Raw genomic sequence first — 16,038 nt, 5'->3', positions numbered from 1 at the left:
AATTCTCAAACAGTAAACATTTTGAAGTATAAAAGGGAAGTCCCACAGGGCATCTGGTCTGACAGGCAACTTGCAGAAGATGTGTGGAGTATGAGAGCAGCCTTTAATGTGTACTGGATTAAAACCCTGACTTCTGGATTAGCTTCATTTTGGTCCGTCTCAAATTCACTAACATCAAACGTTTTGCTCTCCAGTTATCCCATCTCAAGCTGTAAGAAACATTCATGAAGAACTGCTTTCTTAAATGTGGAATCGGTCACAGCATACATTCTTCTTCAGTAAACCGATTTATAGAATCATTGTAAAAACACTAAAGAAACTCTGGGTAAAAAGCATTGCAATTTGACTAATCTGGGTAACTCAAGTTCATTTGGGCTCAGGATCTTTTTTTCCGAAACTTCTTCCCTTGTTCTGGAGCTGGAACACAGGATCCTGCACAGAGTGGACAAGAAAGTCCTGTGACTTCTTCCTGTAGACACTGAGTTACATACTGCCTGAGTTCTTGAGTTTAGTTAAAAACCTAAATTGTTAACTTGCTGTTCTTTAAAGCATGGCTTGGGAAATATTAGTCCAGATAATCAGAACCAAGAATCCACAGAACATAGCCTCCTAATTTTATTATTGCCCTATAGTAAAAAACTTTTTTTTTTTGGTGCAAAATTTACATTTTTTTTTTTTTTTTTGGCTGGGATCTTTTAAAGATGTCAACTGCTACCATCTCTCTCCCTTTCTTGGGGCCCATGAGAAACTGTTTCTCTCAGGCCTCATTATTAGAAAATGCCTTGCTTAGGCAGAAGAACTGGTTTGGTTTGGTTATTTATTTATTTATTTTTAAACCCTGGAATTTGAAACATGCTTACTTTGTTCCTTTCCTGGCTCCAAGAAAGTTCAAAAGCCAAACTAAGACTCTGTGTTGTACAGGACCTGACAGCATGCACTTTCTATTCCCCACTCCCTCCCCATTTCTGCCCAGCCCCAATATTCTCATTCAGTTCATTTTACTATATTGTTACACACAGACACAAAATTACTTCAAATATCTTGATATACATATTATGTATGTATCTCTTCATCTTTTTTTCTTACAATTTTGTATGTATTTATCTCCTTGTCACAAAATTAGTGACAATTAGTGTATTCGCCTTTATCTGAAAGTTTTTACACAAATCCCTATAGAGAACATAAACCTTCACTACAGTAGTCAAACCTGCAAATGCTGAAAATAAGAAAAAAAAAAGTTGTGAGTCTTCCTAACAGCGATCTAATAATAAAAGGCCTTATTAAACTGTTTCTTAACAGGAGGATTTATTAAACTCCTTCCTGTTAACATTTATTGTGCATTAATAAAACTGCTAGACATATGGTAACAGCAGCTCCATTTTCAAAACAAAGTTGGAGGGCATCTGCCATTGCATAATCCCTGAACCATGCGGAAGAAATTGACCTTTCATGACGGTGGAAAGCGGGGTGAGGGCACTCTCTGTACATCCCTTTTAGTAAGTCTCAAATCAGATGAGAGAATCATAATGGCAATACACACTCTCTGACAGCCAAGTTCTCCCAGCAGCTTCTGATTCCGGAACACGCAACTGAAGCAACTATCAAAATGCCAAAGTTGCGACCAGTCAAAACCAAACACAGGAAACTACAATCTTATTCTTCACCTTTGAGGAGAACAAGGGGATCAGAAATAGTTTCCAGCTTGTTTTATTATAGGGAACAGTTCTGGAAACAGCACTCGCTCCTCACCCGCTCCGGCTATCCGCGTGTGGAGAACTTTGAGCAACTCCAGGGCCCCGGGTTCCGGAGCTAGGGAAGTGAGGGGAGAACCAGGTTCGAGTCCGAGTTGCAACTCGAGAGCTCCTACCCTGGACTAGCTCGTCTGGAGGGCAGGTCACCCTGGCCAGCGAGTCCTAGCACACGCAGACCCCGAGGATCAGGGATGATCGCGCCTAGGAGGGGAGCGGGCCTTCGTCCTCCGCGTTGAGGAGGAAGTCGCACTTACCGCGCGGGGCCAGGAGGGAGGCCCGGGGTCACCGTGGCGCGGGGTGGCGGGCGGGGAGGCTGCGCGGGGCGCGGGCGGGCGCGCACAGCGGAGGGATGCTCGGCCCCGCGCGCGCCCCCAACCCCTTCCCCACAGAGGCGCCCCGCGCAGCAGCCCTCCCGGGCCGAGCCACTCCTCTCCGTCAGGCGACGCCAGGCCAGGAGTCAAACTTGTCCCGCAGCCCCTGAGGGGGCGGACGGGCACGCGCCGCAGTGAGTGGGGGGTCGAGCACCCGCTCGCCGGTCAGTCCCGGAGCGGCCGCCCCGCCCCACAACAGCAGACCCCGCCCACAGCCGGGTCCCCGCCCTCAGCGCTCAGGGTGCTAAGCCCCGCCCCCTCCCGACCGGGCCCAAAGATTGGCAGTTTCTCCTCGGTGACCGCGGGAGGTAGTGGAGGGGCAGAGGGAGGCCGAATTGGGACACGGAAGGGTGCAGGTCCCGGCTTGGAGAACTGGGGCGCCGGGTACATCATACTGGGCGGGGCTCTGGCAAGGAGTGGGAGGGCAAAGCGTACTCTATGGAGTTCAGGATGTGCCAACCCCCAGAAACTAGGAGCAGGGGAATTCCTGGGGTTGGAAAATGAGGGAGAGTTCCCTCTGCAGGACCGGAAGGCGACCAGAGAGAGATGGCCTATGTGCATCTCAGCTAACAGAGGAAATCAGCAAAAGTCTGCCTTGGCCAGCGCCTGCCACCTTTCTTCTTGCAGGAGTCTAGACAGAGTGCTCTAAGTAGTGGGTTTGTGCCATCGAAGTTATGATGTGTAGCTCTTGTCCTTGTCTTTGTTTTCCAACGGTGGGATATAATTTACTCTTGTATAAAACATGTAACTCCTCTCTCTATGCACAGTGCTGAGAAAAACTATAATCTATCCAGCACCTGTATGTCAACACTAATCCGAAACACTTTGTTACCCTATCAGTACATGTAAGAAACGGTTATGATCCCTGGGTAGAAGAAAGGAGGAGATTCCCTGTGAGTTAGTTAAATGTGGATGGAGTGCCTGGTCATACTTGGTTCTTAAAGTAATTCATATATCCAGTATATGTGTGTGTGAACTTGGTACTTGGTACTCTGATCTGGCTGCCCCTTTTCCGTGGTGGCTAACTGTGGCTATTGCCCAAAAATGACATTTGCTCACGAGGTCTTCAAAATGTCTCCCTAATAAAAGCTTAGTGCAAAGCAGTGGTTCTGCCAAGTAATACTGGAATAGCATAATCTAATTGTGTAGGAGCTTGGGGGTGGTTGGGAGAGCTATTAGAGCATGTTTTCTGAACTGGGAAAAACGTTTAGAAAAAGCAACAATGTGAAACACTGAAGCATTGACAAGGACTGCTAATTCAAAGGGGGGGAGGATAGAATCATTTAATGTTGTCACAATCAGGAAATAGAAACATCAAGTATCCAAGGGAGGCTCCAACCACAAAGCACAAGATCGTTTTTATCAGAGGCAGTGGAAAGGCACTCTATGCAGTGGCACCTACACACAACTTCAGTAGCATTGTCTTTAATTACAGAATGCAGTGCATAAACCCACAGTCTGCATTTGTGGAATTTGGAACTACTTTGAGGCTTGGTTTGCTTTTTTCAGGGTTAACGTTTGTTCACTTTTAACAGAAAGTGGACACTCTTTTCATTGTTCCTTCCTGCTCATAATTACTTCATGTTCAGTTTTACAGTATTAACTTCATATTTTTCTTTGGAGTATAGTGAGAAAAACTAGCAAAGTATGGCAACCAAATCAGACACAATGATAAAAAGCAGATACTAATTTAAAACAGGGATTCTCACATACCATTTCCTCTCCCTTCTACTAATACATTGCTTCCTCTGTGCTGGAATCTTTTCCATTAGATTTACTAATTCTGATTTTCAAGTGATTTGTTCCATCACTTCAGCAGAAGCAATCAAAATATCCTTTGCAACCTGGATCACTAATGCTAGCCTGTGTTGCTATCACTTGTTCTCTTTTAGCTGTCCCCTACACTGGACTACTTACTCTCTCTGTATCCACACACCAAGGTTCCCTAATGTGTTATGCTGTTAGCATGTCACACAGCTGGCTCCTTCTTTGTCACCTTTCCTAACTATCCTATGGAAACCTCCAATCCTTGCCCAGTTCCTCACTTTCAGCACTAAGTACCCAGCACCTGCCATTTCTGATTCCCTCCTCTCATTTAAACATAAGCCCCGTGAGATATAGCATTGTTTATTTAGATCACTGCTGCATTTCAGTGTCTGATACTGTTTTCATCACAGAGAAGGTACCTAACAAATGTTTTGGTAGGTAAGTGACTCCACATAAAAAGCATGGTTTATATTCCCTTTTGTAACTGCCAAAGACTTTCATATAATTTTTCTTTTTGAACTTTATGATTTAGACATATTGATAGAATCTGAAACTTAGTCCAATTTGACTCTGTTTAAGTCTAGAATTGAAAAACTGGTTTTGACCTCATGCTGTAGCAACACTAAGCAACCATGTTTGAAGAGGCAGTTACAGTTAAGCTTATATGATGAGATCTTATAACCTGCCCAGCAAGGACATCCACAGAATCAAAAAGTAGTGATCAATAAAGGTCTCAATATTTGTCCCTGAAATAAAACAATAAATAAAACAGTGATCACAAGTGCAATAATAAATGTAGGCTCTTATTGCTGATAACTGACAGATGGTGTTAATACAGTGTCCTTTGTAAGTGTTCAAATAAATTTAGTCAATAATATAAAATTGAGGTTAATTGTTGGGTGATAGGGGAAGTCATTCTGTGTATGTTTCTCTTATTGGTTAATGAAAAAAACACTGTTGGCCAATAAGGCAGGAAGATAGGCGGGATTAGGAGAAGAGGAGAATTCTGGGAAGTGTAGACAGAGAGGGGTTGCCATGTAGCCCGCCAAAGGAGTAGCAGGTTTGGATCCTTCTCCGGTAAGACAAGACCATGTGGAAATACATAGATTGATAGAAATGGGTTAATAATTAAGACAGAGCTAGCCAATAAAAATCCATAGTTATCAGCCAACAGTTTCATAATTAATGTAAGTCTCTATGTGTTTTATTTGGGGCCAAGTTGCTTCAGGAAACTCTGCAACAGTTGGGGCTCAAAAATACTCCAAAATGAGAACCTCCAAAAGTAATCTCAGAGATGGAGAGGTGTTTTCTAGTACTATATCTGCTATCTGTGTTTTGACACGAACAGTTCTAGTCCAAACAGTCTCATGGAGATACAGAGATGTTAAGACACACATTCCATTGATGTCCCAAACCTGGGAGGAAGAATTGTTACAACTGGGCCAGCAAGATGGCTCAGGGGTAGAGGTGCTTTCCATGCAAGTCTCATAGCCTGTTTGTCTCCAGGAGGAGGATTGCCTTTGTCATTCCACTGACTTCCACAGGCACACTGTGGCACACACACACACCAAATAAATAAAAATAAATAAGTACTATTATTAATAATAATAATAGTAATACAGCTGGGTGTGATGGTACATACCTTTGATCCCAGAGCTTGGAAAGCAGAAACAGGTGGATCTCTGTGAGTTTGAGGCCAGCATGGTCTGCATATAGCGTTCGAGGTCAGCTTTGCTGGAGGAAGTATGTTGCTTGGCGCTTTGAGAACTTAAAAGCCTTACACGACTTCAACTTTGCTCTCTGCCATCTGTTGAAGGTGTTTTCTTAGATTCCTGCTCCAGCTGCCTGCCACCATGCTTCCTGTGCCATTATGAATGCTCCCTTTGTAATGTAAGACAACATAAACCCTTCTTCCTAAAGTTGCCCTGGTCATGGTAGTTTACCATAGCAACAGAAAAGTTGCTTGCAACAACCTGGCAAGATCATTTTCCTGCCTTTCATGTGAGAGTCATGGAGCTTACTCCTGGCATGGAAGAAGTTAAAGCCGTACCCCCCTTGTTCTCTAGACCATATGGTCAGACAGATAGGGCATAGTCCCTGTCAAATCCCAGACCATGAGCTCAGCTTCCTGGGAAGCCTCATTCTTTACAATGGAAGGAAGGTGATTTCTCTCCTTGTAGCCTGCAGAACATTTGCCTCACAACTGGGGACATGGGAGGGGGGGATATACAATCTCTTCCAATTCCATTCACCCATCCATAAGTAGATCTCTCTACAAGACCACACTTTCTGACTTGAAGGCAGGGCTATGGGACCCTGTTTAACATACTTTTGACTATTTTGTGACAATATTGCCTTCATGCTGCTCAACATAGCATGGCATAAGGGTCCTTGTGCCTAACTACCCCATTTATCACTCCAGCACTGTGCCCATTCTGAATAATTTGCTTTGTTTATACCACATTATTTCTCCCACATTTAAAACTTTAAATCTGCTGCCCCCCATACCATTTTCTTCTCCAATATCCACTGGCCCTGAGGACACCTCCTTCTCTGGTGACCTTTATCTGGACCGTTCCAAGTTTTCTGGGTTCTTCCAAATGCTCCAGTAGTACCCAGGGTGCCTCATTCTCTGCTGTGGTATTTACTGGCTGTGAGTGTGAGTTTACTTGCCTGTCTCTCTGCTATAGGAATTCATAAATATTTTATAAATGAATGAATGAAAAATATCCTTGGCCTATAAAACAGCAACTCACTAGAATAGGAAAGATGTTTCCCCTTGAGCATTGCAACACAGACAGACAGAAACTTTCTTCTAATTTACATTATTATACCACAAGTTTCATGAAATTCTAGGAGGCTTTAAATTTATTATTCCACCATCTTACAAGGATGAGGGGATGAACACAAAGTGCTTGTGTTTGTTTTCATGTATTAAAATAACCATTCTAACTTTTCAATGTGCTTGTTATGCACTGTAAAAAAAAAAAATTAACGGTTGCAGGGCTACTGATTAATGCTGCTGTCTCATGAGTTAAAGACTGTTCCAGAATGTTGCTCTGTGTTTGATATATCATTTCCTGATGATTATCTAGCAGACAGGAACACCCTGCTTTGCTTTCCACTTTCGTGTTCTCCAAGAGCAAGTTCATAGCTACTATGTAGATGTTTACAGATTTAGGTCTGTAGCTATGTGTGCCAATGGTCGGCCTGTAAGGTACTCATTCATCCACACCTACCAAGCACATGAGGAGGCCCATAGCCCAAGAGACACTGCTGCTCATTATGGAAGAGAGAGCAAACAACGATGAATCAGAGCCCGTATAAACCCAAAACTGCCCATTGGTCTTCACGCTTCCTCTTTCCCCTCCATCTTGTTCATCTCTAAAGCACACGCACACACCCTCTGCCTTCACACTTGCGCTCTGGATTCTGTGTCTATACTTAGCACAGAGTTCTTGGAGAAAGATTCTGGCTGTGATAAGCACCTGACCTGAGATACGAAAACATCGGGTGAGTGGAAGGTGGCACACTCCACACATCTGAAGGCAATCAGGTGAAAGTCTACATGATACCAAGGAGAGACAAAACAACGCCTTTCATACTCTGGCTCCACCCCCAAGAAAGTCAAGAAATACTGTTAATAAGATTCAGAAAACCTCTCTTGCTGCAGCCAGGTTGGTGCTTCTGTTGCTTTTAAATCTGAGCCTGCAACTATTGAATCTGATATTTGCAGGCTGAGCTGTCCCGCGCGCTCTGTATTTCTCGACAGCAAGAAATCATACACGGGACACTCGGATCCTTCTGCAGACAAGCTTTAATGCATCTTACCAGAGTGGAGACCTTGAACCAAGAAAACCATCCCTTATAAAGGCTGACCAGCCGCCTGGGACGTGTTACCCTATGAATGGCTTCAGCTCCTCAGGCAAAAATGAGCCACGGGATAGGCAGAGATCAAAGGAATGGAGATTACCCAGCGCCTGTGAAGTAATTTACATCTTGGTGTCTTCAGGCACCTATTATTGTAATGGATAATGCAGGAACCGGCTTCCTACACTGAGCCATTTTTTTTTCTTTATCAAGCAGTTGTAGGTTGTTACCTTGTTCTACCATTGTGAGGGATGTTTTGATTATGTGTTTCCACTTCTGTTATGCACACACCTAAGATAAGGCACTTCCATATCAAAGGAGTTGTTCAAAGCTTTGTGGCCAGAGGTTGGAATGCCTCTGGGACCGGGCTGGCTGTCCCTTCTGAGGGTACTAAGTGAGCAGGCAAGATGGCAGCTCCAACAGGTTCTTTTCCTGCATAGGCTGTTAATAAACACAAGCCCTTCCTTCCAGCTGTAGGTGACTTGGGTGGGGACGGTGTCCACAAAACAGCCTGTGGTGTGTGGACTGGATTATAAATCCCCGAGGAAGCTTAAACAAGAAGGCCTGGGGTAGCTGCCTAGTTCTGAGCGTTATCAGTGTAGCGGTGGCCGATCTAGCCAGATTTTCCCCTCTGAGTAAGAAATGAATAGAGCAATTCACAGCCCAAGGTCTGAGACAGGCCCAGCACTTTTCCTGGTTCTCGGAGGAGCTGGCTTCAAGACTGACCTGCTGACTCTCCCCACCATTGGAGGGTGCTGCCAGTGTGCCCTTATGCTCTGGTATGATCAGTAATGACCTCATTGCAGTCACGGGAGATGATGAAGGAGGAAGATGTCTGTCATCACTTGTTAGCCTGTTGTGAGGCTCTGAATTTCTTGTCAGTGATGTTTAAACTCCTGCCCAGGGAATATGTGCCAGCCTTGGGAACAACATTACAACTCCTTTCTCAATAATCTCCATGTCTAAAACAGCAAAAAGGCTACGAGGGAAGGGAAAGATTAGGGAGGAGAATGTTACAATTTACAGATAGTAAAAATCTACTCTTTCTAAAGTGTACAGTTCCAGAATTTTAACTGATATACAGTTGCCACAAACACCAACATAGTCATGGAACATTTCTATGATATAACAATTCCCTTTTGTCTCTATGTTATCTATCTCCAGCCTATGACAACCACTGATTTGTTTTCTCTCCCTGTGGTTTAAATCTTGTCCCGAGTGGCATGTGAATGAAATCATACGAGGCCTGTAAGCATTACAGCTCAATGGAAAGGTATCCTGGCAGTCGGGAGCCAAGGGATACCACAAAGTCACTGTAAGCATAGCAGCTTACAGCCCTGCTCCAGGGAAAGGTTTCCCCAAATGCAAGTTTAACAACTCTGCTCAGGCAGGGGAGGGTTTTTCCCAGCAAAGTTGTTACAACTCTGCTAGGCCCTGCTCCACTAGGGGAAAGTTTCCACAGCAAAAGTGTTAACAATTTTGTCCCACTCGAGCTCCAGCAATAGTAGTTACAGCTGGGCTCCCCTCTGCTCAGGCAAAAGTGTCACATGCACAACAAACCTTACTTAAGAGATTTATTGGGAAGGAAGAATCCAGGAGGGTGGCGGCCTCTAGGGTGAGAAGCAGCAGCAAACTGAACAGGGTACAGATCTTTTACAGGGTTTCTTGGAGGGGGTGGAACTTTCCAGGGTGGTTTGGGATTGGTGGATTTTTGTGGTCTGATTCTGAGGGAAGCTTAGGGATTGCTGCTATTTCAAGCCCTGGTCCTGGGGTCAAGTCAGAGTCAGGGTGTTTTTTCCTTGGAGTCTTTCACCCTACAATTTCTCCTAAGCATCCTCATATAGCCAAGCCCCCACCCCATTCTCTACTACATCATTTCCCCTTCATACTTTGCCTGTTTATTTTTTTAAACATGGAACATTGCCTGAAAATAAGTTATTTTCACCATTTACTTGATTTCTGTCTTTCATTTGAGTGTTTTTTTGCCCTAGGAAGTAAAACAAGGATTTTGCCTGAGTCTGCCACTGAGTCTCCAAGGTTCACAAAACAAACTGAGCGTTCAGTAAATATTGGTTGAATAAAGTGCAATGTGAATGAAGAGAATGGAGGTTCCTGGAACCCTCTCTGTACTCAGACAGACCTCGTTAGGAAGAGATTATTTTCCTTACAAAATGTGTTAATTGAAGCATTTGTCTGTTGCCAAAGTAGCCAGTTGTCTGAGAGTCATACAATTAGAAGACATCAGGATGATGGATTGCTTCTTTAAATTCACCTGGATGGTGAGATTAGCCAGAACAGAACCAGCCTGAAGTGAGGACAATAGCAGTAACTCTTTCCTGGGGTTGTTATGGGCATTAGATGACTTCATGGACATGAAGTGTTTACTGCAGCGGGTTTCAGCTGGGAGCTGTTTTGTTACCCCAGGGGCTGTGGCAATGTCTGGAGAGATTTTTATTGTCAAAACTGGGACAGAGAGGGCAGCTACTGGAGTCTGCTGAAGATCACAGAAGGTACAGTACAGAGAATTATCAGTAGGGCCACCGGCCAGAAACCCTGGGTGAATGTGCAGTCAGGCTTGAAGTAAGGACAGTGTGTGTGTGTGTGTGTGTGTGTGTGTGTGTGTGTGTGTGTGTGTGTGTGTAGTTAGTTGAAAATACAAAAGAGCTGCTGGATTGCCCCCAATGCTGGAGTTACTGGTGTTCAATTGGAACTTCAGCTCACTCCTGCTTGATCCAGAAAACCCCATAACCCCCCCCATCTCCAAATCCTACCCACTCAGAGAATCTCTGAACAAAGGCAAGGCACCAAAAAGCCCCGTTCCATATTATTGGTGGCTATAACAGCTTCCTCCTCTGAAGGTGCCACTAGCCCAAGTCCCTGCCTAAAATGTTCAGCTTTTAACCATACTTGGGCACAAACCTAGGCTGTGGTCAATACATCATCACTCCTTACGTACAAGCTATATAATCTCCCTGCTTTAGTTTGGGAGCATGGCTTCTCTGGCCTTGATATCTGGGACTGGAGAACCCATCCGGGAGTGGCTTTGCTCAAATAAACCTGCTGTTATACTTTTTCAGTTTGGATTGATCTAGCTTACTGCATTGGCAGAGAAACCTATTATTGGGGGACAGAAAACCTATTAACAATCAATTGTGAGCTGCCTCATGTAGGTGCTGGGAATCAAACTATCAGCCTCTGGAGAAGGGGTGTATGCTCTTAATGGCTGAACCATCTTTCCAGCCCTGAGCTATTATTACTTTAGACGTGATCCTTCCTGACACGTGTCACCCAGGCTGAGAATGAAGCTGTGCATTAAGTCTGAAGCCAGACTCTCTCTGTCTGAAGCTCATCATGACCCTTAGCAGTGTGCCCTTGAGCATATTACTCGACTTCTCTTTAACCCTCTGTCTATGAAAGGAGATTAATTATAGTAGCTGCCTCAGAGAGTTGCCAGGCAGTTGAATGCAGTAGGCCAGATAAAACATGCAACACTGCAGTAGTATATAGTAAATGTTCAATAAGTGTCATTGACTATTGTTGCTGGTGCTAGAAAAGATCTTCCCACAGAATATAATGAAGGAATTGAGAATGGTTCCCCCTAAGGAAAAGAAATGGAAAATATTGCTCATATAAAGTATATACTGGCATTAATTTCACATAATAATAGATAACTACATAGAATTAAAATTCAAATAAAGCACCATAAGGATGTTCATTCTTTGCATGTGTTGGAATATCAAAGCCAGAATATTCAACTAGCGGTGCACTTCACATCCAGCCTTGGGATAAACACTTTCATGGCATTGGCTCAGGAAAGGGAATACTCCCTCCTTCCAGCCACTTCCTCCACAGAAGTACCTGCTTCTGAGCAGAGCCATGGGCCTGGATTGGATGTCCCATAGAGAAGCCAGAGTAGACCTTCAAGTCTGGCTAATAAAGGAAAAATATTAATTTGAGGAGGACAAAATGAGTGTTTTGGGATCAGTCTGAATCCATATCCTGAAAGTTAGTGTGAGGAAAGGACAAAATATCTGTCTACCTCAGGGCTAAAGGACCACACCTCAGGACCATTGTCCCCCAGTGTGAGTGCTGCCCACTCCTGACTCCTAGGCTGGGCACAGTGATGCCAAAGTTCTTGCACAATAGTTAGCACACCTGTCCCTTAAGAATCTCATTATGATTCTGGTCTGGAGTTCCTTCTTCCTTCTGTATCTGGGTTAGAATGCTCTTTCCCTGTTCAAATTTTCTGAGTTCTGGCTTTGTTTCAAAAACCCACAAACATTATAAAATATGAAATGGTACGAATAAAAAATAACATGGCTCCAAGAACCACAGTATGAGGCAGTCAACAGGATGACTTACACAGCACTTCAGCCTCAGCCACAAGCAGTCACTGCAAGGCCCACCGCAAGATTACACTGACATTACGTCTGACTATCAGGTTTAGAACAACAGCCCACACCAACACCAAGCTTGGCCTTCTCCCTACAAGAAGCCCAACAATTTTTGGCAGTAGAAATGTGTGCAAGGCAGATCCTGAATGGGTCATAATTTCTCTAGACAGCAGAGTAGTATCTGGAGAGTAACACTGAAAGATAAGCTACACCTGGGTGTCACTGAGAATCCACTGATGCTCTTTATTTTCAAACTGACCCAGAATCAGAACCCCACACTCCTTTGCAGTCCCTGGTCACAGGCTGGCCAGACAGGACAACTCAAACTTAAGTAGCTTTTTCTACCAAAGCCAGAAATGGAGACTTCTAACAACTCTTAGTTTTAGAAATGGCTAAACAAACTGCAGTAGTTTGAATGTAATTGGCCCCCATAATCTCATAGGGAGTGGCACTATTTGGTATGGCTTGGTTGGAGAGGGTATGGCCTTGTTGGAGGAAGTGTGTCACTGTGAAGGAAGGCTTTGAGGTTTTCTATGTTCAGGATACTGCCCAGTGTCTCAGTCAACTTCCTGTTGCCAGCAAAGATGTAGGACTCTCAGCTCCTTCTCTACCACATCTTCCTGCACATCACTGTGATGACAATGGACTGAAACTCTGAACTGTAAGCAAGCCGCCCCAAATAAATGTTTTCCTTTATAAGAGTTGCCATTGTCATGGTGTCTCTTCACAGCTAAAGAATCCTTAACTAAGACATAGGCTGTGTTAAGCTTTCATGAGGACCTTCCAAGGTTCTGCTCCATCTTCTGCACTCATTCTTGTAAGCAAGTAAAGCCACTGAAATTGACCATTTTGTAGGTGGAAAAGACAGCTTATTGGAGAAAAAACTTCTACTGGTCTGCCTCAAAGAGTAGGGACAGAACACCTAGCAGGAAAAGCCTGTCAGTTTTCATTGAGAAGTTAGTAAGCCAGAGGCAGTTACAGTCTGGAAGTTAACATGGGAACTTTGAACTGTTCCAGGCTTTTCTGGCTAATCAGGAATTAGATGCCCCTTGCTCAAGGTAGTTGATCATTGGAGTAGATTAAGAGAAATAATAGCTATCCTGAAAAATAGAAGCCCACCTCACATTGCTGAGGAATGCTTAGTTCATCTTTTGTTTACCCAATAACAACCCTTCTATTTACTCAGTAAGAATCCTGCCCAGCCTGTGCCCAGCCTGTCCTCTTAGGACATTGTCAACAGCACTGCCATTTTGGGGGCCTGCTTTGGACCCAATAGTTCCATTGCTTTGGCTGCTTCAGTTGCACATGAGCTGTTGAATTTAGGAATGTCTGAGCTGTTTGCAAACTCACAGCATCCCTCCATGGCCTCTGCGTCAGATCCAGTCTCCAGGTTCCTGCCTTGTTTGAGTTCCTGCCCTGACTTCCTTCAATGATGAACTATAATGTGGAAGTGTAAGTCAAACAAACTATTTCCCCCCAAACTTGCTTTTGCTCATGATGTTTTCATCACAGCCATTGTAACACTAAGACAAAAACTGGTACCAGGATAATGGGGTGTTGCTGTGACAGACATGACTATATTGCTTTGGGGAAGGATTATAGAAGGACTTTGGAACTTTGGATTGGAAAAGCCATGGTGTATTCAAAGCTTAGTGAGCTGTTATGTGGGAATGTGGAAGATAAGGATTTTAAGAGAAATACAGAGGGTTCAGGCCTGGCTTATGACATTCCAGAGGGAAGTTTGAGAGTCACTCAAAGACTCTGTGGGGCCATTGCATATTTTGAGTTAGGAATCTGTGGTTCTGGTTAGCTGGGGTTGAATAATTGGCTGTGGTTATCAAGATACCAGAAGCACTGCAGTGAAGCCTTTGCTTTGCAGGGTTAATTGGTGCTGGTCAGCTGGAGCTGAGAAACTGGTGGTGATCAAGAAGAAACCAGCATCACTGAGATGAAATCTTCTGGGAAGTGTTTCCTGGGAGTCAGCACACAGAAGTTGTGTTCCAGAGCTGGCCAAGATTGTACCTTGTGCTGACAGACAAATTTGGCAGTGTAAGAGTCACCCAGGAGGTGTTGAAATCATGAAGAATGATGGAGAACAGCTGAGGCTTGTCACTGCAAGAGTCCAGGAGAGGCCATTGGTGAAGGTGCAGTCAGAGTAGCAGTTGAAGGCCCAGGATTGAAGGGGTCATGCAGAGAAGTTGAAGCTTGGCACCATGGAGAGAGCCCAGGAAAGTCTATTGGTGAAAGTACAGCCCAGTTGCAGCACCAGATTTCAGAATTTTGGAGGTGCCAGTACCTGTAACAGTCTTGCCACAGGTACCAGGAGATGATCACCAAGGACAGCAGCAGCTGTGGAATGGAGGAAGTCTAGGCTCAGAAGAAAAACCATATGTGCCATAGATGGCTATCCAAGCCCCTTTGGAGGACGCTGGGAGATCCCCAGGGGATCCCAGACACTAGACACTGAACTATTTATACACTTGGAAGCTTGGTTTTGCTTTGTTTTGATTGTGACTGTGTCCTGTTTCTTCCCTCTCCAATAGAGAAAAAGGAGTATAAGTCAACAAAGATATGAATGCTTAAACAGCAAATCATAAGAAATTAAATCGCTAGCAAGTGTAATAAATATTCAAGACAGGCAGGTGGATCTCTGTGAGTTCCAAGACAAGCAAGGCTACACAGAGAAACCCTGCCTCGAAAAACCAAAAAGAAAAAGGGGAGGGGGCAGAAAAAAAGAAATATTCAGAATTACTAGCAAATAGATGCAAATTAAAACACTTCTTTTTCAAATAGGCAAAATCTAGAAGAATAAGGTACCCATTATTGAAGCTTGGTGCTGTATAATACTGTCATATACAGTTGGTAGAGTATATGTTATTGAAAATTTTCTGGACAATCTTTGGTTGTATGAACTAAGAACTTCAGAAACCTTTATGCTTTTTGTCTTAGATATTCCAATCTATAGTCAGACTCCTAAGATTAGCAATTTGTGAATTTTGACATTATGGTGCTATTTATAAAAAATTTAATAACGTAATTAGACTACAGTGAAATAAATTGTGACCTATCAATGGATCTTTATAAATGGATTCCAGCTTTAAAAATGACTTCTGTATAAGGGCTGGCACTGGAGAGACACCTTTAATCCTAACACTCAGGATCTAGAGGCAAGTGGATCTCTGTAAATTCAAGGCAGCCTGATCTACATAGGGAGTTCCAGGTCAGCCAGAGATCTAGAGATGGACACCGTCTCATAAAAACAACAACAAAATCCATTTCTGTTGACGGGACCAGCTCCCCATTTCAGCAGCCATAACAGCTGAACACATGCTTGCCTGACTTTGCCTTGGTCACTAGGAGGTCAGATGCCTGCCTCGTGGCAAGGAACCAATCAGAAGTTAGCTGGTGGTGCTATGCTTTACGGCTCTGGGTGTGCTTCATGGACAAGTGCACAGCAATGACGTGCAGCGCATAGCAACCACCCTGGGAGGGCCTATGGGCCATAACAACCAGTTGACCAATCAACACAGGGCAAACCCTCCAAGCCTGGAGGTACACCTATCCGGAGCCTGTGTGTACCCCCTAGACACGCCCCTTACGCTGCCCTATAAGATCTCTATGCAGTGGCTTTGCAGCGTCTTTTTTCCTAGCCACCCGCCATAGTGGATAGATGAAAGGCCTGAGCTAACATGGGGTTAGCTCGTTAAACAACTAAAATAAAGCCTCTTGTGTGTTGCATCAACTGGACTGGATATTGAGTTCTTGGGCGACCGTCCAGGTTGGAGATTCCTCAATCTGAGGGTCTTTCACTGTAATGTTTTCACTTTTAGTTGACTAAGAAGAAAGCAAAGATATGAGAGTGTGTTTCACACATGTATGATGGGG

At 44.1% G+C, this 16,038-nt stretch overlaps 2 protein-coding genes across 2 annotated transcripts in view; one reads left to right on the top strand and one right to left on the bottom strand.

Annotated features, from left to right (window-relative positions):
* LOC118237588 (kelch-like protein 5) overlaps nucleotides 1-2,311 on the bottom strand; it is a 68,955-nt gene extending 66,644 nt beyond the window's left edge. Inside the window, exon 1 of the mRNA XM_027390741.2 lies at nucleotides 2,006-2,311. The gene's annotated coding sequence lies outside the window, so the exon portion shown is untranslated. The remainder of the gene's footprint in view (nucleotides 1-2,005) is intronic.
* Tmem156 (transmembrane protein 156) overlaps nucleotides 1,428-16,038 on the top strand; it is a 60,480-nt gene continuing 45,869 nt past the window's right edge. Inside the window, exons 1-2 of the mRNA XM_035453037.1 lie at nucleotides 1,428-1,467; nucleotides 1,957-2,553. Of these exons, the coding sequence (XP_035308928.1) occupies nucleotides 1,428-1,467; nucleotides 1,957-2,553 (637 nt within the window). The remainder of the gene's footprint in view (nucleotides 1,468-1,956; nucleotides 2,554-16,038) is intronic.

Source organism: Cricetulus griseus, assembly GCF_003668045.3.
Source record: "Cricetulus griseus strain 17A/GY chromosome 1 unlocalized genomic scaffold, alternate assembly CriGri-PICRH-1.0 chr1_1, whole genome shotgun sequence".
Taxonomy (NCBI): domain Eukaryota; kingdom Metazoa; phylum Chordata; class Mammalia; order Rodentia; family Cricetidae; genus Cricetulus; species Cricetulus griseus.
The sequence above is the reverse complement of the archived record's forward strand: the minus strand, read 5'-3'. Positions and strand labels throughout refer to the sequence as shown.